Here is a 23,145-nt window from a genome sequence, read left to right on the forward strand (position 1 = left end):
AGAGAGGTGGGCTTTTAAATAAAGTTGTCAGGGCAGGCCTCCCTGAGAAGGTGGAAGGAGGTGAGGGAAGAGCATACCAGGCAGCAGGAACAGCATATACAAAGGCCCTGAGGCAGGAAAAGTGCCTGTTGTGTTTAGGGAACATGAAGGGGGCCACGGTGACTGAAATAGAGGGAGGGAGGGAAGAGAGTGGGAGGAAGTGAAGACAGGTGGCAAACAGATCGTGCAGGGCCTTGTGGGTAATGGGCAGGACTCCGACGTTTGCACTGAGTCAGGGGGAAACTATAGACCATTCTTGAGCACAGGAAGGACAGGACCTAACTTGGGAGCTCACAGGCGCCCTCTGGCAGCTGTCAGGGAAACCGACTGTGGGGAGCAAGGTGGAAGTCAGGGGGCCAGATTGGAGAAGACTGCATTGGTCCCTGCAAAACAGATAGTGGGACCGGAGTAGGGTGATGGATGTAGCCGAATTCCAGACAGATCATGAAGGCAGAGAGGACAGAGTCTGCTGGTGAAGCAGAGGTGGTGAGGCGGTGGGAGTTGAGGTGTCTCGATTAAAGGGAGATCTGTTGACCCCCGGATACTCCGAAGGGTGCCTACGTCGGATGTCCCAGGGACTTTACACACTGTGGGGTGGTGCATCACGTGATGGTGGGGAGGGGGCTTTCTTGGCCAAAGCGGAAGGAAGTGTCTCTGAAAGGGGAGCCTAGGAAAGCAAATAATTAGACCAGTGAGTTTTGGAGGACGCTCTGTGGATGGTCTGTATAAAATTATCAGTGCACACAGAAACCCTGGGAGAGTCTGTATACTCCAGGCTGCGCTCTGGCCTGGCCGGCAGTCCAGCAGGGGCCCTGTGGGTAAATCGGCAGCTGCAGGTAAAGAGGTGCTGCCCCCCCAGACTTCCAAGTGCCCAACCCGGCTCTCCCTGGGACCACCCAGACCTCCAAGAACCCAGAACCGAAGGCTCCTGCAGGCCCCATGGGCAGTTCCAGAATCTGCTCCAGGCCAACGTCCTTTTGATTGGCTGTCTCGGAAGTTAAAATATTTTTGATGTCAAGGCTACATCCCCCAGGGGGTCATGTGCTACAATTTGAAAAGAGTAGAGGGGACGACAGGGACGCCCATCTGGGCTGAGAGCCCCCATTAGACAAAATATGCAGTCAGCCCGAGACCCCTTGCTGAGTGGAGACACCCACCTGGGCCAAGGCACCTGCTAGGCCAGGATGTCCAGCCAAGTTGAGTTTTCTGCACAGGCTGGTTGGGCGGAGATAACCAAGCCAGGCCAAGATACCCTTCTGAGCTTCGAAGTGCCCGGGGCCAAGACCACGTGGGCTGAGATGCCCCCCTGGGCTGAGACTCCCGTTAGTGGGAGCAGCCGGAGCAGGCCACAGTGCCCGCGGTGCTCTAAGCCCCGCGCCCTCCCCTTGCAGGAAGGAGCAACAGAAGAACCAGAAGCCCACCAAGTCGGTGTGGGAGCAGCGGACCAGTGAGATGCGGAAGCAGAACCTGCTGGCCAGCCGGGAGGCCCTGTACAACGAGATGGACCCTGATGAGCGCTGGAAGGCCTCCTACACCCGGCACCTGCGGCCAGACATGAAGACCCACCTGGACCGGCCGCTGGTGGTCGATCCCCAGGAGAACCGTAACAACAACACCAACAAGAGCCGGGCCGCCGAGCCCACGGTGGACCAGCGCCTCGGCCAGCAGCGGGCGGAGGACTTCCTCAGGAAACAGGCCCGCTACCACGACCGGGCCCGGGACCCCAGCGGCTCGGTGGGCCTGGACCCCCGCAGGGCCTGGGCGGGCAGCCAGGAGGGCGAGCTGAGCCGGGAGGGGCCGTACGGCCGCGAGTCGGACCACCACGCCCGGGAGGGCAGCCTGGAGCAGCCGGGCTTCTGGGAGGGCGAGGCCGAGCGGGCCAAGGTCGGGGACCCCCACCGCAGGCACGTGCACCGCCAGGGCGGCAGCCGGGAGAGCCGGAGCAGCTCACCCCGCACGGGCGCCGACGGGGAGCCGCGGCGCCACCGCGCCCACCGCAGGCCAGGCGAGGAGGGCGCGGAGGACAAGGCCGAGCGGAGGTCCCGGCACCGCGACGGCAGCCGGCCGGTCCGGGGCGGCGAGGGCGACGGCGAGGGGCCCGACGGTGGCGAGCGGAGGCGGCGGCACCGGCACGGCCCTCCGGCTGCGTACGAGGCGGATGCGCGGAGGGAGGACAGGGAGCGCAGGCACCGGAGGAGGAAGTAAGTGGGGGTGACCTCGAGGCTGGCTGGTGACAATAGTGGTAATGATGCTCAGAGCCAAAGTGGCCCCTGCTGAGCGTCTCAGTCTTCCGCAGTCCACCCCATTGTCACAGATGGGGAACCGAGAGGCCCTTTGGGCGGCTGGCCCAGGGTCCCGCCGCCACTAAGGGGCCTGAAACTAGGCCTTTTGGCCGCCAGCCTTTGCAGGCTCACCATTTACCCCTTGTGCATCTCAGGGATAATCTATGAGAAATCCCCCACCCCACTACCCCCGAATTCTTCAGCCATTCCATGTACTTGCTGTGTGATCGCGGACAAGTGACTAAAGATCTCTGGGCCTCAGTTGTCTCAATCTGTAAAATGGAGATGGTGGGATCAAATTGGGTCATGGCTGGAATTCAAAGAGATAATTCATGCAAAAGGCCCGAAGAAGAACAGCTGACGCGTCAGTGCTTGGTAAAAGTAGACCATTTTTAGCTGTTAATGAGTCAACCATCTTTTTACCTGATGCTATTCCTGAGGGATTTGAAAAGCCCCTCCGGGCCCACAGAATTGGAAGGAGAGCAAGACGGAGGCTTTCTGAGGCCCCTTGCAGGCCAGCACCCTACCCAGTAGCAAACAGCGTCTTTGTTTTCTTAATATTTTGTAACTGTCCTGTAGTAATTCTACATACAGGAGCCCAACCATGTTGAAACAGACGTTGTTCTTATTTTCACTGACGTCCTGTTCGTCTTCATTTATATCACCACGAGGGGATTATATTGGCTTTTTAATGATGTGTTTAAGTGGCTCTGTTATATGACATGGGCACTGGGCCAGCACTTACCAAAATGGAATGTGTACATGAATCCCCAGGGATCTTATTAAAATACAGTTTCTAAATCAGTGGGTCTCAGGTGCAGCTGAGATTCTGCATTTCTAAGGAGCTCTCAGGTGAGACTGATGCTGGTCCGGGGACCCCACTTTGAGTAAGGAAGGTCTAGAGAACAGAGTAAAGTGACGCAGGGCCCTGTGTGCAGAGGTACCACGAATGAACGTGGCAGGTGCCGACGCTGGCTGGCTGTGGGTGGTGTGGGCAACTCAGGTGACACGAGGGAGTTGCCACCAATATTGAGATCTTCCAAACTGGAGAATACTTCTTGGCGAAGTTCCCTGTGAAATAGTCTAGTCTTCCTTCAATGTGTCCAGTAGTTGCATTCCAGGAAAATAGGGTGTGTATTTAAAACATACAAGAAGTGTCTGGGTGGCTCAGCTGGTTGAAGTGTCCAGCTCTTGCTTTGGGCTCAGGTCATGATCCCGGGGTTGTGAGATCGAGCTCCATGTCAGGCTCTGTGCTCAGTGAGGCGTCTGCTCGAGATTCTGCACCCCCCCCCCCACCATGCCCAGGCCAGGCTCCCAACAGGAGCTATCTGAGAAGGGAGCAGACTGTTCTGGGCTAAGAACAGCATGTGCAAAGGCCCTGAGGTGGGCCAGAAGGAAGCTGGTTTGCAGTTTGGAGGGTGAGGAGAGAGTGGCAGGCAAAAAAATGCAAAGAACAGTGATGGGTCAGCAGGACCTTGAATCCTCCCAGGGCAAGGAGAGGCCACAGAAAGGATTTTTAGGTGGAACACAGTGTTTAGAACATGACTCAGTAATTAAGGACCCGTGATTCACTGATGCTGTTCTTCTCCCTCCTGCTGGTATTACTATTACTTGTTGCTACATTACTCCTGTGATTGAAGGAGGCTGAGTGACAAGGATGGAAGGTCAGCACAGCCTGGTGGTGAAGGGCAAGAACTCTGGAGCCAGAGGTCACACTCCTGCCTGTCACCTCCCAGCTGTGTGACTTGTAGTTTGTCCCTTCCCCTCTCTGCACCTCTGTTGGCTCATCTGTAAAGTGGGTATGAGAGCGGTCCTACTGCCCAGCGTAAGCAGAAGGTTCAATGGAGTTAATATATGTAAAAGGCTTTGAATCATGCCTGGCATATAATAAGTGCTCAGTGAACGCTAGCAATTATCACGGTGAAGATTATTACTATGTACTCAATATATGTTAACTACGTCTAGAGGTGGTAACAGCAAGCATTTAGGAAGTATTAGCTATTACTATTACTATTATCATTTATACTGTTAAGATTTTCTCATAGAGGCACCTGGGTGGCTCAGTCGGTTAAGCGTCCGGCTCTTGGTTTGGGGGCAGGTCATGATCTCGGGGTCGTGAGATCCAGCCCCATGTTGGGCTCCGTGCTCAGCACGGAGACTACTCTGGATCCTCTCTTTCCCTGTCCCTCTGCCCCCGCCCCACCTCTCTCCCTTCCTCTCCAAAAAAAAAATCTTTTTTATCATCAACAGACGTAAAAAACAACTTCATATCCATAGCCTATAGAGTGACCACTCCAGCCCCTTCCTTTCACAGATGGGGAAATTGAGGCCCAGAAAGAGGAAGAGATTTTCCCAAGGGCAGCCCGCAGATAGCAGTGGTGTGATAAGAATGCAGCCTTCCCAAATCCCACAGATGGCCCCTGCTCCCCCTCCCCTCCGGAAGAAGAAACTACCTCCCCACTACCACCCCTGAGACCTGCACCAGGGGGCCGCTCCTATTACCATGTTAATGGACGCACTTGAAGCCCCGGCGGGGAAGGCATTACTCTCCTGGCTTATGAAAAGTGTCTAGTGCTCGTTGGAAATAGAGCTTCATGAAGAGCCAAACACTTTTAGAGAAAAAAAATTCAAGACAAGGCATTCATCTGCTTTTAAAAAAAAAAAAAAAAACTGGCCAAGAAAAAACTTTAATCACGAATGTAATATACTAAAAAGACATTCAGTTCTCCATGGTGACAAGCCAGTGGCCCTGCCTAAGGGGTCTGCCACCTGCATTTTTCCTTTTTATCATTTCTTCGGCCTTTTCCCAGATCCGCACTGTGTTTTTCATTCACCAGAACGTTGATAATACACATATGATGGTTCTCTTTCCGTTCCCTCTGCCTCTTCCTGGGTTACACCTTCCTCTCCTCCCCGGCTTTAAATGGCCTCCCGTAGCTCTCATAAGCTCACCCCAGTGAAACGTGGACGTAAGCACATTCTGTCATTCATTCTACATCGTTCTGTAGCCACTGACCCCAGATCCCCCACCCCAGGTGGCTGAGCCCAGTGGCACCCCAGGGCCATCCGAGCGAAGGTAGAGATTTCCCTGACTCCCAGGAAAACACTGCGGGTCGCAGAGCGGCTGCCGCTCCCCAGTAGCCAGGCAGTGCCTCCTGCTGGATGGGGCTGAGCAGAGGCATCTCTTGCCAAGACCGGCACCACCCTGGAATTAGCATCTGGGCTCCCTGTACCCTCGTTCCACCTGCTGCCGTCACCATGAAACCCACTCCCCAGAAAGAGCAAAAGGAGATCCTGGACCCCTGAGCCTCACAGAGTCTATCCTGCCTTAGAATCTGTAGGACCAGAGTCCAGTCCAGCGCAGCCCTTTCCGAGTTGGGTGACACCTGGCCTTGGCCTCTCCTGGCCTCAGTTTCCTCGTCTGTAAAATGGGTCTGATCCTAATCCTACGTCCCATGGTTGTGACTGCGGGGGTTAAATGAGCTAATACACATAGGTCCTTAGGACATAGTGGCACCAGGAACCGGAGGAAGAGGCACCATCCTCCTCTGCATCGGGGGCCTGCGCACGCCCCGGAAAAGGTGTCCATAGCCCTTGGCAGAAGGACGCTGAAGTGATTAGCTGGCAGAGGGATGCGGGGCGGGACGGGGTTATGCAACCAGCTGCCTATTCTGGGCAGCTGATGCACATCCCCAAGAGGGAAGGGGGAAGGGGCCCGACTTCAAAGTTTTCTGCCCCTTTTGAGTTCTCCTTGGAGACGCTTGGCAGTGAAGCCTCCCGGAGACTGAGGTGCGGCCCCTGCGGTTGAGCTGGCGCTGGTTACTCAGCAGACTGAGCCGGCAGAGAGAGCCAAGGGCTCCTGGTCCTGGGCACGAGGCTGCCGTCCCCGCCGGTGCACCAGGTCTCAACTGTGTGTTCTTTAGTGCTGGCCAAAGGATCTAGGTTCTCTCTGAAGTGGTAATTTACCCGAACCTGCTTTGTGCTAGGGATGGCTGTCTCTTCCCCCCTTCTCCCCCCCCCAAAAAAAATTGATAAGAACAATGAGAAAACACTCCCAACCAGATTTTCCTCTCATGGATAACTTCTCAAAAAGGACCAGGAGTGGGTTCGAAATAGGAACCTATCTGTGGGCTGCATGAGACATTCAGGAAATGCAGGTGGAGACTTGATTTACTCGTGCCATTACAGCTGACCCACACTCACTCTCCGGGCACCGTATGAGGTTCCCAAGGGTGTTAGCGTCCTGGAGGCTGGGACCTCCTTGGACAACAGATGCATCCCTGCACACTTGACCTCCAGCTTCATACTGCACAACCTACCCCCTGACCCCCATGTCCTCTCTCCTTCTCTTCCAAGACCTCTCTTTCCCTCTCTCCAGACCTTCCAAGGTCTGGTCATTGCATTCAGGGGCCAGCCCAATCCAGGATGACCTCATCTCATGATCCCTTTTTTTTAAAGATTTTTATTTATTTGAGAGAGAGAAGGAGAGAGAGCACAAGTGGGGGAGGGGCAAAGGGAAAGGGAGAAACAGATTTCCCACTGAGCAGGGAACCCAACTCGGAGCTCAATCCCAGGACCCTGGGATCATGACCTGAGCTACCCAGGTGCCCCTCATCCCACGATCTTTAACTCAGTTATGTCTACAAAGGCCCTTTCTCCAAATAACACCACATTCACGGTTTCCAGGTGGGCGTATCTTTTGAGAGGCCAACATTCTGCCCACTACAGTCTGCCCTCTGTCTCCTCCCCCGCCAAGATGCATGTCCATTTCACGTGCAGCACACACTCCCCCCATCCCAACATCCCCAGAAGTCTTAGCCTCTTACAGCATCAGCTCAGAAGTCCTGCATCTCATCATGTAAGTTGGGTATGGATGAGACTCTGGATATGAGCCATTTAGAGGCCAAATCCCCTCCCCTCTGTGGACATGAACTAGAAGACAAATTCTCTGCCTGTAGAATACAGGGGTAGGATGAGCACAAGGTAGACAGCCCTATTCCAAAAGGGAGATGCTGAGAAGGATAAAGGATCACTAGTCACAAGCAGGTTCTAAGCGAGGCAGGGCAGATCCCAACAGGTTCCGGGGCCCAGGAGTTGCCTCGTAGAGACCCAAGGAGGTCACCACACCCGTGTGTTGGATGAAGAACAAGGCTGAGCAGTTTGCCTGTGGTTTTGCAGCCGCTCAGCTCCAGAATCCCCACTTTAGCCTCCCGGTCATAGGGAAGGCTCTGCTACTCTATCCCCAATATAAGGACAAGGGACTTGGGGCTCAGAGAGGTTAATCAAACTACAGAGGGTCCCACAGCTGGTGAGGGGCTTTGCTGAGACTCAAAGCCAGGCCAATCTGCCTCATTCACATGACGGAGAAGTGAGAAAACCGGCTGGGCCTGCCCTTCTCCCTGTGCAGCCTCAGAGAGGCAAGTCTGAAAATAAATTCCCTCGTCTCTCTTCCGCTTCCCAAAAACACCGTGGACTTTGGCAAGTTAAAATGCAAAATTAAGACGAGGAAGTGTTAGGTGGATTTAGAGTTCCAGACTGGGCGTGGGTTTTCGTGCCTACCATCCTACCTGATCTCCCAGCTGGTCAATGAACGTGTGCAGCCTGACGACATCGTTTTCTACTATGCCTTGGCCTCTCCAGGACTCAGTTTCCTCACCTGCATAATGGGACTAACAGCACCGCCCACTTCCCCCAGTGATTCTAAGGACTGGAAGATCTGTGTATGTCTGAGAGGCGTGTTATGTCTGGCCCACAGCAGGTGCTCAGTGCGCGTGAGCTATTATGAGCAGAAGCCGAGGATACAGGAAGCAGAATTGGGGTTGCCTTTAAGAAGAGCCGGAGAGATAAGTTTCGGATTGCAAAGCCCTCCAGGGAGAGACATCGTTGAGATTATAAATAATTAATAATATAAAATACAAACATATAAAATATAAATTTTGTAAAATATAAAATAAAATATAAAAAATTATGAAAATAAATAAACGTCCTGGGGTTCCCAGGGCACAGGCTTTACTGGGGCCAGCGCCCAGGAACTAGGGAAGGACAAGTTCCCTCTTCTGAGGACCCAGGGTTTAAAGCGTGGTCTGAAAGCAAACAGAGCTTTCAGAGTTTGGGGTCCAAACCCTCAGGGAGCTGACTGGGAGCCAGGTCCGCTTGGCGCAGGCAGGCAGAGCCGAAGCCAGCTGAGGACGGACATGCATCCAGGACACACCAGTCAGGACCCAGACCCCTGCCACCCTCACCGGGGCCACAGCTCCTAGGGGTGCCCGGCAAGCTAGGGGTGAGTGTTCAGATGGGAGGAGGCAGGGCCTGATGGGAGGGCTGGGACCGTGGGAGTTCAGGGCTTCAGTGTCCTCATCCGAAAAATGGGGGCATCTACTTATTACTTGACAAAAAGTGACCAAGTATTTGCCATGTGCCAGGCCCCATTCTGGGCACTGGAATCACAGCTGTGAACAGAAAGACAAAAATAAACCACTTGCCTCGCAGAGCTGATATCCCAAATGGCAATGGGGTAGAAAAAGCCCAGCCAAGACCCTTAACATTTTTCCCTTCTCCTCAGTTGCACCGAACACTTAAGACTCTTCTCCTGTCCGTCTGCACGGTGTTAATTATTTGAGTAGTCGAGGCACCAAATTCCTACCCACCTTGTCTCCCCCACTCTCCACCTGCAGCCATACCAGCGTCCTGAAACTCAACGAGCTTGTCCCCGTTTCAGGACCTTTGCACTGGCTGTTCCCTCTGCCTGGAATGCTTTGCCCATCACACTTGTATCCCCATGAAAAATTATCACGTTCATTTACCAGCTGTGTGGCCTTCGGCAAGAGACTAAACCTCTCTGAGCTTTAGTGTCCTCATCTGGAAAATGGGGCTAGTCACCTAGCTGAGGATGAAGGGGTTATTACAAGCCGAGTGCTTAGAGCAGCCTCTGAGAGCTTTGTTACTGAAGTGTTTGCCGTTACTAGGTTTATTCGTGTTTATTATGCTTATTTGGGTGTATTGTGTGCTCTCCCTAACTGGAATATTGGGAGGGGACATAAACACATCAGGCATGTAAAGCCATGAGGCAGTTTTATCCCTAAAAAGACGGTGTCCCCCTATCGGTTTTAGCCACCCCTGAAAACACTATGGGCCCCAGTCCTGCCCAGGAGCTCCGGGGGGACCTATAGGCAGAGGCAGGGGCTTTGATTTGGAGGAAGGCAGCCTCTGGCAGAAAGTTCTTTTGCCCTCGGGTGCCTCCCCACAGGAGTAGCCTCATCCCCCAGGAAACAGCAAGAGAAGCTCCACACTGAATTCAGGGAGGGCCGGGACGTTACTCTTCCATGGGGTCGTGATCTCCAAGCAGGAGTCAGCCAGGCCCCTCTCGTGCCAGGGCCTGGGGAGCTCCAGGACACGGCCTCTCCGGGTCCAGGTGTACACCCTGAAGGGTGGAAGCTGAGGCAGGTCTAGAACTTTCGTCCTAGTATTCTCACTCAGTTATGGGTCCTTTCTCGTTGGCCTGCCTTCTGCAGAGAGAACCAGGGTCCTGGGGTCCCCGTGTCAGGCCCCAACCTGTCGACCACCCGGCCAATCCAGCAGGACCTGGGCCGCCAAGAGCCGCCGCTGGCCGAGGACATCGACAACATGAGGAACAACAAGCTGGCCACCGCGGGGTCGGCCGGCGCCCACGACAGCCTCGGCCGCCCCGGCCTGCCCCAGAGCCCCGCCAGGACCGGGAACAGCACCGAACCCGGACCCACGCCGGCCCCGCCCACGGCCACCAACCCCCAGAATGCCGCCAGCCGCCGGACGCCCAACAACCCTGGGGACCCGTCCGACCCTGGCCCCCCCAAGACCCCCGAGAACAGCCTTATCGTCACCAACCCCAGCAGCACCCAGACCAACTCAGCAAAGACTGCCAGGAAACCCGACCACACCACGGTGGACATCCCCCCAGCCTGCCCGCCCCCCCTCAACCACACCGTCGTCCAAGGTGAGACCCCCACCACCCCCCGTCACCGGGAGGTGCACCTGATGTCCCTGGGGCCAACGGGGTGAGCAGGACTGGCTGGGCCCAGTCCCGGGAGGCTTGGCCAAGTGACCCTTGACAGTGAACCTACTTCTGTGGCCTCAGTTTTTTCCTCTCCAAATGGGTATAGATGCGGTTCCTGCCCGCATGGGACTGCCAGGAGGGTTAAATGAGATAATACACCGCGGTACCTGGCACATGGCCTCCAAGAAGTTCAGCGATATTGTCTGCCTCCCAGATTCCCACAGGGAGGCCAGGAAGCCACCGTATTTGACAAGCAGTGGGTCTTTTTCATGGAAATCAAGGAGGCATCAGATGATTCCCCAGACCAGCGCTGTCCAAAAGAAATGCGACAGGGGCCATGTGTGTAGTTTTAAATTTTCTAATGGCCATATTGAGAGAAAGAAAGGCAAGAAGGAGGGAGGAAGGAGTGATTTAAGAAAAGAGGGGCACCGGGATGGCTCAGTCAGTTAAGCATCTGACTCTTGCTTTCAGCTCAGGTCATGATCTCAGGGTGGTGAGATCGAGCCCAGCATCAGGCTCTGCGCTGGGATTGGAGCCCGCTCTGGAGTCTCTCTCCCTCCCTTTAATCGCATTTAACCCGAAGTGTTATTTATTTGTATCTAAAATGCTACCGTTTCAACACGTAATCAACATTTTTAACATTAACGAGCTACTTTACATTCTTTGTCTTGTACTCAGTCTTAGAAATTCGGTGTGTTTTACACGTACAGAGTATCAGGGTTTGGACTAGCCACTGTTCAAGTGTTAGACGGTGCAGGTCTAGGCCCTTGAGGGATTGGCAGTTTGTGACCTCCCTCCAGGCCCCCCACCATGTACAATTGGGGTCAGAGAAGCAGTGAGAATTTAGAGATGACCCACTGAGCTAGTTATTTCCAAAGATGGTAACAATAGCCCACTTGTCTAGTGCCAGCTCTATGCAGGAGAATTTCATGAATCTGCTTGATAAATGCTCACCACAGCCCTACAAGGAGGGTCTTGTAATTGTGCCCACTTTATAGATAAAGATACTGAGGCTCAGAGAAACTCAGCCTGCCCAGAGACGCAAAGCAAGGCTGCAGGATCAATGTTTGGGAGGGTAGTGGCCCTTGCCATCGAGAGAGAGGTATTCATGGTGGTGGGGAGACCCTGCAGTGTGATGAAGGAAGAGCTCAGTGTTACCATCTGTAAAATGGGTCTATTGGAGCTCATGCTACCTGCCTCCAAGTGATGGTATGATGATCCAACGGGATGGGGGCAGGTTTGTGTTACCATCCCATGAACGTCCCACCAGCCTCAGGGCTGTCGAGGGGTTGAGAGCAGGCACTCTGGGACCAGGTTCAAATCCCAGCTTGGCCACATCCCAGCTGTGTGACCTTAGGCAAGTCACTTCACCTCTCTGTGCTAGTTTCATCCTCTGTAAAATGGAGAGTATAAAGTACCAACCTCACAGGATCATGTGAGTATTAAATGGACTAATGTGGTCCCTGGCGCACTGGAGGCACTTTACAAATCTCAGCTACTTATTGTCTGCTCTGGGGAGCGGACGGGAGCCCAGAGGCTTATGGGAAATCACGGAAGGAGCCCTGTGTTGGTTCTTGTCCCCACAGTGAACAAAAACGCCAACCCAGACCCACTGCCAAAAAAGGAGGAAGAGAAGAAGGAGGAGGAAGACGACGACCCCGGGGAAGACGGCCCCAAACCCATGCCTCCCTACAGCTCCATGTTTATCCTCTCTACGACCAACCCGTGAGTATGGCCTGTGGCCAGGGCAGGGTGCCTGGGGCTTCCACTGGGTCGGTGGAAGTCAAGCCAGAAGGCAGGCCCACCCAGTGGGCACTGGGGAGAATGGCCTCCAAGATCCACCATAGGGGATTTTTGAGCAAATTAAAAAATGATGCCCTTTGCTTGAGTCCTGTAAGACAGAAATTTCTCATAAAGTATTGATTTGGGGGAAAGACCCTTTCCGACCATCATCTAGAAATTATTGTCATAAATATTCAAATCTACACCACCTGTAATGTGAGAGGCACCCTAAGAAATGGTTGCCTCATGCAGTGCACAACCTATGTTATCATACATGGCGGCCCTGGTCCCTGAGCTCCTGCTCCTAACCTCTGCTCCCCAAGGATTTGGATTCTAGGCAGATGGTCTCTGAGTTCCGTAGCCCTTTGTCTTGGGCATCCTTGAGGAAGATAGATTATTTAGGAGAGAAATTTATCTCGTGCATCTCACTGTGGCTTCTTTGAGGATAGCATTTTTCCAAAGGACATTTCTTGAAACCCTGGTCCGCCAAAATGCTTCCTGACAAAAATCATGTCAAAGAAGCTGGTCGGTAGCTACTTTCTATTACCTGCCTCTTGAGACCTTTGAGTCTCATCCTACGTGCTTCCTTTTTTATGTGGTTGAAAATATCTATTTTACTAAGAAAATATTTATGTGGTATTTAGTGCCAGGCACTGTTGTGAGTGCTTTACAAAAAAAAAAAAATTATCATAATAACCCTATGAGATTGGTACTGTGCTTATGCCCATTTAACAGATGAAGAAACTGAGGCCCAGGAAGGTGAAGTTACCTGCCCAAGGTCATACAGCAAGCAAGTGGGAGAGCCCAAACAGACCGATGCCAGCATCCTTGTTCTTAACTATACAGCCTTGCTGCCATCCACACAACTTTATGACATATTTATAAATATTATTAGCTCCACATAAGAGGTTAGGTACTTATGTATTATCCCATTATCACATCAAAGGCTCTGATAAGGCCTGCAACCTATAATTTCAGTAGCTTTCTGGAGGCCCCTACTATGTGCCAGGCATATATTATTAACATTTTTGATCTTCATATTCTTGTAGGTGCCATGATTATGGCCATTTCACAGATGAGAGCTTTAAGGCACAGAGGGGATAAGTAACTTGCCTAAGGTCACTCAATTAATTAAAAAAAAAAAAAAGAATCTCTTTAACCCAGAATTTCCCTATTTTATTTGACCATGGGACATTTTATGCATGAAAAACCTTTTCATCTCCTGCAGAATCGGGGAAACTATTTCTTTTTTGGGGGGGGGGAACTATTTCTTCAACTCAATCTGGAAATCAGGATTTTCCAAGAGGATGGTTTGGAAGGGATAGGAACTTATCAGCAGGGCCTGTGAATATCTCCCCTGGCTGAGGGCCCCCCTACCTTCTTGGGGTTCCATGACCTCCATGAAAGCCCCCAGGTGGAGGATCTTGATACTTCGTTGGGCATGGGACCTTGGGGAGTGATAGGTGAAATAAGGAGATTACAGAAGGAAAGGGTTTGTAAGCCCACGATCTGAGTAGACCTCTGCACACCCACGTGTCCCCAACAGCCTGCGCCGCCTGTGCCATTACATCCTGAACCTGCGCTACTTTGAGATGTGCATCCTCATGGTCATTGCCATGAGCAGCATCGCCCTGGCAGCTGAGGACCCCGTGCAGCCCAACGCACCGCGAAACAACGTGAGTCTCACCCAACGGACCCCTTCCTGGCCGGGCTCCTCTGTTCCAGGCTCCTTTGTCCTGCATCCCTGAAAGCTGATTGCCATGGTGGAAGGAATGTCAGGGGTACCCCTGGGCACGGCCCTGGGTGCACCATGGCTGCTGGTTGGGAGGGGAAGTTCTGATTCCTTGAGGAGGTGCTTGGGGGCAGGCTGTCCCTTGAGGAGACAGTGGCTGTGTGCATGTGGCAGAGGGGAAATTGGCTGATGGTGGGTGGGTCTAGAAATTGCTGGCATCCCTGGTAGAGGGAGTGAGGCTGGGTGACATGGAGGGATGCACGCTGTGTGTGGCAGGTAGGGGGGACTCAGGTAGGGGGTCCTCCGCAGCCAATCGCCTGGGCAGCCAGGGGTCACCAAACAGTCTTCTGGGTTTGGACATGAGCTTTGAAAGAAAGGACTATTTTGACTCAGAAACGCAGCCGACACTTTTAACTTTTTGGAGGGCTAAAAAGCTCTCCCTTTAGGGGTCCGGGGTCTGCTAGCAGTTCCTGTTAATTGAGTGCTTGCTGTGTTCCAGGCACAACCCCAGGCACTTGGCACATAAGCTCTCCCAGATATCCCCACGTGGGACAGATGGGGAAACTGAGGCTCAGGAAGGCTAAGGACCCGACCAAGATCACACAGCACAATTCCAATTCTGCCTCCCACTAGGGCTCCCACTGCTTCCTTCAACTGTCTCTTTATTGAGCACCTACTGTGTGCACAGCTCCCCTTGTGCCCTGCCAAGCAAGAATGACTTTGTGCTTGTGGTTGAGACGGGGAAGCAAGAGATTGACAGACGGGCACGTAGCAGATTCTGGACTGGCAGCAGCAGCCCCTGCCCCAGCTCCTTCCTGCCCCCCATCGCTGCCCCGCCCCCACTCAGAGCCAAAGGTACATTTCCCGCTGGGAGCCCGGGCCCGGGCCCTGCTGCCCTCGCTAAGTAGGTTAGGAGCCTGGCGAGGCTAGAAAGCCCCAGAAGTCAAGGCTGCATGACAGCAGCTTACCTTGCACTTTCCCTTCCTCTGCAGGCCTGGCAGGGCCCCTGGGGACCCGATGGGGGAGTTAGAAGGAAATAATTAGAACAAGGCTCCCGGAAGAAACTAGTACCAGGGCAGGGCTGGGGCTGTACCCTGTTATCTCCTGCTGCCTGCTCTCCCCCAGGGACGGCAGGGAGTCAGGCCCAGGACGGGGCATCCTGAGAGGGATCAGCAAACCCCCTGCCGACTATAGGACACAGGAGAAGGCTCGGTCGCTGGCTGGCAGGGGTGCTGCTGCAGTGCCCGGGCTGAGGGAACCCAGCCGGGCTCAGACCAGCCCCCGTGGAGCATTTGCAAAGCTTCAGATCCTGGTCCCTGCCGGCTGCATCTCGCAGCTGAAACTTCTCTCCTCAAACCCCACCCCCTTCAAGGACACTGTGGCCCCGCACTGCCAGCTGATGCCCAGGGACCCCCTCCCCCCATTCTTTTGTTGGCTGAACTAGAACAGACCTCAGCAGAGTGCAGGAAACACGCGTGAGCCATCTCTTCAAGGATTTAAAGCGCCCACAACCCCTCCCAGGGGCAAGAAATAGAACAAAACCACCCGTGACCACAGCCTCCTCGGTGCACCTCTTCTCTCTGGAGTTGGGGTTCACAAGCGGGGACAATGTCTGCAGGCACATTTCGTTGTCGTGACTTGGGGTGGGTGGCAGGGAGCCACCGGTGTCCGGAGGGCAGAGGCCGGGGATGTTGCTCGGCCCCCTGACGGTGCACCGGGGCGACCCCACCGCAGAGAACGACCCTGCCCTGAGTGTCCATCACACCGACCTTGGGAAACGAAGCCTGGAGGTAACCATTGATACAACCCCCCCCCCACTTCTGGAATGAGCTTAACTGCTCTAATTTTCCCACGGGCTTGTGCTTTCTTAAGCACTAGAATTTGGTTTTGCTCCTCTCTGACCCTCAACAGATAGAATCCTTCCATGCCTTTCTTCTGTCACCCAACATCGTGTCCCCTGTGAGAGGAACACATTGTGGCAAGGAGTGACGGTCATTCTTTTTCACGGCTGTTTCGTATTCCTCTGCTGATGTCTGTTTGCATCATTTCCAGCTGAAAACACTGGCCACACACCCCCCCACCCCGGGCGGGTCTCTGGGGGTGCATGGGCTTGACTTTCTTCAGGGTAGAGAACCATAAACGGAGTTTCTAGATCAGAGAAGCTGCATGCAGTCAGGCTTGCTAGCTGCAGCCAGGTGTTTGCTGGACGATACGGTGACACTCGCGCGGATGGCGTGGGGGGCTCCCACTGCTCCACGGGCTTGTCAGAACTTGGTGCTGGAGGCTCGTGTGCTTGGCGGACTCCGTGGCTTTGGAGGGGAATCTGTCTGCGACTTTGATTTGCATTTCTCTGGGATAAATGGGTCTGAGAACATCATCGGATTAAACTGAGCCACAGGAAATTGCCATTCGTAAAGGTCAAAGGATCTCCATATTCAATATAGTCAAACCTAATTTGTTGGTCTCTTGATTTTCTCTTGCGCCCTCTAATTCATTCCGTTTCCCAGAAGTAGATTCCCCTGACCTCCTAGCCTGCTCTTCCCCACTCCTTGTCTTCCATTTTCTCTCTCTGCTTTTCAATCGTTGCTTTGCTTAGTTATTACTAAATGAGCAGCCAGTATGTGCCCTGCACAGAGCTAAGCACCAAGGATTGACAGGGTATGAAACGGTTCCTGCCTTCCCAGAGATCACAGAACACCAGGTCTTGGACCTTGTTGAGCCCTCCACCCAGTGCGCCCAGAATGCTTTCTCTGCACCCAGATACCTCCAGCCCTTTGCACCTGTCGCCCCACCTCAGGAAGCTGGCCGTCCTGGCCACGCTGGTCCCTACCGGCCCTTTGAGCACCACACAAAATGGGAATGTGAGTTGCGACCACACGGATCACAGAGCCCAGCGCCTACAGGACCCAGTACAGTTCTAGTACTCATGCCTTCATTCAGCAAATATTTCTTGAGTGCCAGCTGTATGCTTGGACCTGGATATTGACCCAGAGGGGCTACAGGGACAGCCAAACGTTCATGCCTTCAGGGGGCTGACATCGGGTTGGGCACATGGACGATAAGATCACTAATGACTACAATAAATTATAACAAATAGTTTGCTAGTTTGGGTGGTAGGCTTGGTAAGGGAAAGTGCAAGTAGGACTTGAAACAGGCAGTGGGGGAAGGCGGCACTGAGAAAGTGATGTGTAAGCCAAGCCATAGAGGAGGAGAGAGAGGGCATCCAGTGGGATGTGGGGAGGAGCATTCCAGGCAGAGGTAGCCTCCTGTGCAAAGGCCCTGGGGTGAAGACAAGGTAACAGGAGCAGAGAGAGCAAAAGGGAGTGAGAGGAGGTGAGGGCATAGAGGTGAACCCCCCAGAGTGCTCACGGCTTTGCTCGGGGCGGGGGGGGGGGCGTGCAGGAGGATCATGGCTTTTACCTCAAGTGAGATCAGAGCCACAGAGAATTCTAGAGCAGAGAAGGACCCAAGAAACTGACTTGGGTGTTCACAGGCGTCCTCTGGTGGTGGGCCTCAGGAAATATCAGCTCCTTCCTAACGTGAATGTGCTGGGAGTCAGGCCCCCGCATTTGCCACCTGCCAGACCCTTGCGCTAGCCCAGTCACATCCGCACGCTAAGGTTACACCAGAGGCGTGTGGTGACAGGGCCTGGGAGGGGCCAGGCTGCAGACTGCTGCGCATCTAGGTGGAAACCTCCCTGCCTGGCCCTGTCTGTGTATGGCAGGGAATGCAGGGAAAACCACCCCACCATGGTGAGGATGTGGCCACAGAGCTGGGAGGGAGACCGCAGTGGTGAGTTTGACCCCCAGGGACTCACTTAGGTCGTCATGTTTAGGAGACCCTACAGTTTCTCACCTAGGATACCCAACAGGTCAAAGGCATTGAGAGGTCAGACTGATCCCCAACAGGGATGCAGTCCTCCCTGAACTCCCCCCAAGACCACCTTTAGTTTATATTTCAGCTTTGGGCAAATAAGAAAGAAACCCCTCCCACTGGTAGGCCAACCATCCTGAGTGATTTTGTTAGGACGTTGCTGCCATCTGCTGGAAAGTTTCATACACAACATAGAAATCTGTATTCTTTAAGACAGGATGGGATGGGCCCTTGTGCAGTGCACACCCTGCCCAACTGTATGTGGCAGCCATGTTTCCTTCTCTGCTTGGGAAAGTGTGTTCCTCAGGGACTTTTCTGGAGATGACACACCCCAGTGAGCCACCACTTGGTTCATGGGGACTCTGCTGGAGCAAGCTAGTGATCTGTTGCCCCCTTGCTTTTATCACCCTACAGGTGCTGCGATATTTTGACTACGTTTTTACAGGCGTCTTTACCTTTGAGATGGTGATCAAGGTGAGTGCTGAGAGAGCCACGGATCTAAGGGAATCTTCAACCTCAAGAATGCCACCCTGAGGCAGGTGGCTTGCCCGAGGGACTAGAAATGTTTGGTGTGTTGGAGCAGCAGCAAGGACTGGAAGGAATGAGTGAGGAAAATGGGAAACCAGGGCAGGCAGATGAGAACAGGGAGGTGACAGGACAGAACCTGCAGGGCCTTGTGGGCCACGGGGAGGACTTTGACTTTTGCTCCAAGTGAGGTGGGAGCCATGGAAGATTCTGAGCAGAGAAACGACTCAACTCATACCCATGCCCACGGCACCCTCTGGTTTTGCTGGGAAGGACAGACTCAAGGCAGGGGCAGGACAGGTGGGAGCCAGGAGAACTAGGAGCAGGCGGCGATCGTACTAGTCCAGGCAGAGGGTGATGGGGGGCAGATCAGGGTGATGGTGGAGAGGTGGGCAGATTCTTGGAAGGTTTGCTGATGGATTCCATGTGGGGGATAAGACAAAGAGGAGTCAAGGGGGACCCCGAGGTTTTGGGCCTAAGAACCAACAAGTCAGAACTGCCTCTCATGAGATGGGGAGGTATTTTGGGCTCCCCCAGGGCCTCTGGCTGCTGTCCCATCCCTCACCATGTCGCCTCCCGGTGCCCCTCCCCCAGAGGCTGGAAAGGTGGGTCTCAATCCCCAAGGTGGGATGAGGGATCTGAGCACCATCTCTTCTCACCTGTAGATGATCGACCTGGGGCTCGTCCTGCACCAGGGTGCCTACTTTCGTGACCTCTGGAACATTCTTGACTTCATAGTGGTCAGTGGGGCCCTGGTGGCCTTTGCCTTCACGTAAGTCTCCTCTTGAGGCTTCTACTTGCCTCTTTGCCCCCTGCCCTTAGTTTGGGGCAACCCACTGGATTAGGGAATATGTTCTCAGGGTGCAGAGATGGGGAGAGTGGGCTCTGGGGGGCGGGAGACATCCGCATGCCTCCAGGAAGAGCTTCAACTGGCTTTTGCATGACGTCCACTGTGGAGGAAGAAGGAGAAGGGACCCTACCTTCTACCTCCTCACACAGCCGCGTCACCGACCCCTTGCTCTGCTGCTTTCAGTAGAATAGCCCCGCCGGGACATCTCATCTTCCTTCTGCTCTACAATCTCCACCCCAACCGCTGTCTCTCTGAGAGCTCCCTAAAAAGAAAACCAGGAAATGAATGTGCATGAGAATTCAGCACCCCCCCCCCGTGCCTGAAGGCCCTGTAGTTGTAGACCTGTGACTCCCTTCATTTGTCTTTTACTTCTCCTGGCAGTCCTAGGACTCTCTGCCTCCTGAAAGGTCATGCATCATTGTGCAACTCCAAGATGGCACCTGGGTTGTGGGTAGCCATTCCAGAATGGCACCCAAGGGCCAAGCAGCCATCCCGTCCAAGATAGCACCCAAATTGTGGGAACCCGTTTCAAGATGGCACCCAAGGGCTGGGCAGCCACTAGATCTTAGGGCCTTGATAGCAAACTTAGCAGTACTTTCCTCGAGTTATAGATGTTTGGAGCAGGTTGAGAAGACCCAACCAGCTCCTAATCCAGAAACGAATTGTCTTGGGGACCTGTCTGGGCCCAGCACCGTGGATCATTCCAGAAAGGAAAGTTTCGGAGGGACTGTGACCCATCTCACCCCGCATAGTGAGAAATCAGAGGCTTCCTTTGTGCCTCTGCCCCCTAGCTTCCTTCTCAGGAGATTTTTAGGGGTTCTTGAATGTCCCCCTAACCAAATAACAAAGACTTGGTTTGCCAGGAGGCCAGAGGGGTGGCTCATTTCCAATTTAGGGACTAGCGTGGGCCATTCTCGGATTCTTCTCTGGGAAAACAATGAGGTCAGCTTACGTCAGAACAGCCAGAAAGCTCCAAGGTTCTGGATGTCTCCAAGCTGATGGAGAGGTACCATAAGGGTCAGGAGGCTGATATATTTCTGACTCTGGCCAGACTTCCCACCCCCTCTTCCCTTTCCCTTCTACTTTCTTTTCCTCTTTCTATGTCTGCTCTCCTTCTACCTTGTCTCCTTCGTTTCTCCTTCTTCCTCATTTCTTCCTCCTCTCCCTCCTTCTCTCTTACCCTTTTTTAAATGAGTATTTAAGTATTAGAGCTATGGAACACAGTGTAAAAAAAAAACACAAAATTTGACTATGTTATTAACATGTTCTGAATTTTCAAAAATTAAATAAGTGCACAGTGAATTAGAGGAGAAAGATTGCCACAAATAAGACAAAGAACTATTGGCATTCATATATAAAAAGCAATTACAAATCAATAGGAAATATGAACCTCAGTAGATAAATGGATGAGGGATGTAAACAAAAATTTTGCAGAACGCTGACAACTAAAAAAATGGAAAAAAAAATCAGCCTCCTTAGAATTCGGAGAAATGGAAAATACAAGTAAGATACAATTCGTTTCCTACCAAGATAGCACCAGTTGCTTCCAAAAAGATTTTTAAAGTGTATTTAAGAATGTCATGAAATATGCTCCTTCCTTCCTCCATCAGGTATTTGAGCGACTCCTACAAGGTATCTGGTAGGCCCCATGCTAGGTCCTGAGAAAATTTCAATTCTGAGGAGCGAAAATATTTTACCACCCTCAGTCTGAGTGACTCTATCCCCTGTGGAAATTATTTACATGCTGTCTATCTCCATTTCTGTCCCAAATTCCATTCCCTCCCTCGTTCCTATTTCTTTCTCCCTCTTTCTCTTACCCCTTTTTTCTCTTCTTCCCTCTAACTGCCTCCCCTGCTCTTTCTCCTTCTCTGTTCCTCTCCATCCCTCTTTCCCTCTTTCTGTGTGTCTCTCTCCTTTTTCATCCTTTTCTCCCCTTTTTCCCCAACCCCGCATTTTCTCTTTTCTGTTGTCACCTTCTGTCTCTCTCTGTTTCTCTTTGCCTCCCCAGCCCTCCCCAGCACATGCGTGTCTCTCTCTGTCTCTGTCCCTCTGTCTGGTTCATATCCTCTCTCCTCTCCTCTCCTCTCTTTCTCTCTTTCTCTCTCTCCCTCCTCTGACCCTGGCCCCCCGGGTCTGACCATCTACCTAACCTGGGTGGCCTAGAGAAAGGGGACACTCCTGCATGCGCTCTGGCATCAGGAGACGCAGCCCCCCGACCATATTCTGACCTGGGACAGCCTCTGCGGCAAGGGAGGGCAAGCTAGCAGGCACCTCGCTCAGACTTCCTCTAGCCTTCCAGGGTGATGTCCTCCCAGCAGTCATCAAGTCTCCTAGAGCTCAGGAGATGATAGGTCAAGGGGGACCCTGTCAGCCACGTCCATCCGTCCACACACAACCACTCCTTTGCCAGCTCTGCCTGGGGTGGGGGATTTTGCTCTCCGTGGCCACCACTGGGTATAGAACAAAAGAAGTGATAACAGGGGCTCATCAGCTCACCTTTGGCCTTGGCCCTTTCCTCCCAGACCTCTGTCGGAGCCAACATGCTTCAGTAAGGAGGGGGACCCCACAGTTGCCCTGCCTCACCTCCATCCCCCAATCTGACCTCACAATTTGGGGAAGGGATGGTGTTCCAAAGACTTGGGACTTTCAACCAGAGAACTTTCGCCATAATGAGCTATAGTTGACAATATGCTGTTTCTAGGATCCCTGGAGCTATAATTAGGCTCTACTTTAAGCAAACAATTTGCAAAATCAAAATTATTTTTCCACCAAAAATCAATCAGCAGTATGATTCTTTGTGTTGCAAAAGAATCTGCTAGAGGGAGCTGATTTTTTTTTGAATTTTCATTTTATATATGAAATTATACAAGGGCATTCAAAATGAGCCTACAACTCACAGAAATCTGGCAGCATATTTGTAGTCAATCTTTTAAACTGCTTCTATGAAGTTGCTACAGGCATAAAGCCAGCCAACCCATGACCTTGAAAATCCCCGTTTTGTTTTGTTTTTTTAATTCGTATGCAAGGAAAAGGTCCAGACTGGGATTTAAGGACATCCTCTAAGCCTCAGTGGGCTTGTAGATCATGCAGGAACTGGGGGGTGTGAAATTTTGCCAGTAGGATCCTGACAAGTGCTGGCAGCTCTCAAGGGGTTTTGGGAGAGTTGACATATGTCTGATGGTCATGGGGATAGGAGAGATAGACCCTGAGACCCCCTCTGCCAAGACCTTCCCTACCTTGCTGCAAGGAATCCATCTGGTGCTGCCACCTCTCTTTCAAGGCAGGGTTGCAGGCCTGGCACAGTTGGCCAGGCACCTTGATCAAGCCGCTCCTGCATGCCCAGGGCTATATCTGCCCAAAATCCAAAGAAGGAGCCCTCAGGCTGTTACTTTTCTCCTCAGCAAGGTCTCAGAATCCTGCCCCTGGCTTCAGGTTTCTGGCCTCTTTTGCCTAAGAACGTTTCTCACCCTATGAGGACTTTCTCACTATCTTTTCTTGTTACTACGTGGATATCACATTGGTAGGAGTGGGAGGTTCTCTGAGGGTCTCAGCCTGAGTGCCCAACCCCAGAGTCCTTTGCTTCTTTCCTTTCTGGTCTTCTAGCTCAATTTATCAGTCCAGTGCCCATCTCCATCTCCTCACAGACAAGGCTGAGACCCCCGAGAGGTGTTAATTAGTCTTATTGCTTTAGAAAGAGCCTCCTGCAAGTCTACCTCGTTTGTCTCTTATATGCACGTCCCTTCGCCGTTCTGGGCCTCAGTTTCCCCATAAAGCCAAAAAATTTGACTGGCTAGTCCATCACAGCCTCCATATAATTAATCCCCACCAGCAACCTCCTGTGGGAATTTGTCTCATTGTTCCCATTCTGTAGAGGAGGAAACTGAGGCCCAGAGGTGAGTCTGGCAGGATCGCTAAGGTGGGGCTCAACCCACAGATTCAAGGTCGCTGCCCATCTCGCAGCTGTGAACTTGGAAGCTTTCACAAATCAGCAGAAGGACACTTGACCGCTTAGCCACCCTGGGTTCCTCGA

The 23,145-nt window shown here is 52.8% G+C and overlaps 1 protein-coding gene across 4 annotated transcripts in view; it reads left to right on the top strand.

The window, feature by feature from the left end:
* The window catches only part of CACNA1A (calcium voltage-gated channel subunit alpha1 A), a gene marked incomplete at its 5' end in the record, with an annotated part of 211,930 nt that overhangs the window by 137,179 nt on the left and 51,606 nt on the right, over window positions 1–23,145 (top strand). For all 4 annotated transcript variants that reach the window (XM_080796328.1, XM_080796331.1, XM_080796329.1 and 1 more), the window contains 6 exons: window positions 1,431–2,240; window positions 9,833–10,293; window positions 11,940–12,078; window positions 13,682–13,811; window positions 18,155–18,214; window positions 18,931–19,037. In XM_080796328.1, the coding sequence (XP_080652454.1) occupies window positions 1,431–2,240; window positions 9,833–10,293; window positions 11,940–12,078; window positions 13,682–13,811; window positions 18,155–18,214; window positions 18,931–19,037 (1,707 nt within the window). The remainder of the gene's footprint in view (window positions 1–1,430; window positions 2,241–9,832; window positions 10,294–11,939; window positions 12,079–13,681; window positions 13,812–18,154; window positions 18,215–18,930; window positions 19,038–23,145) is intronic.

Source organism: Martes martes, assembly GCF_963455335.1.
Source record: "Martes martes genome assembly, chromosome: 1".
Lineage (NCBI taxonomy): Eukaryota > Metazoa > Chordata > Mammalia > Carnivora > Mustelidae > Martes > Martes martes.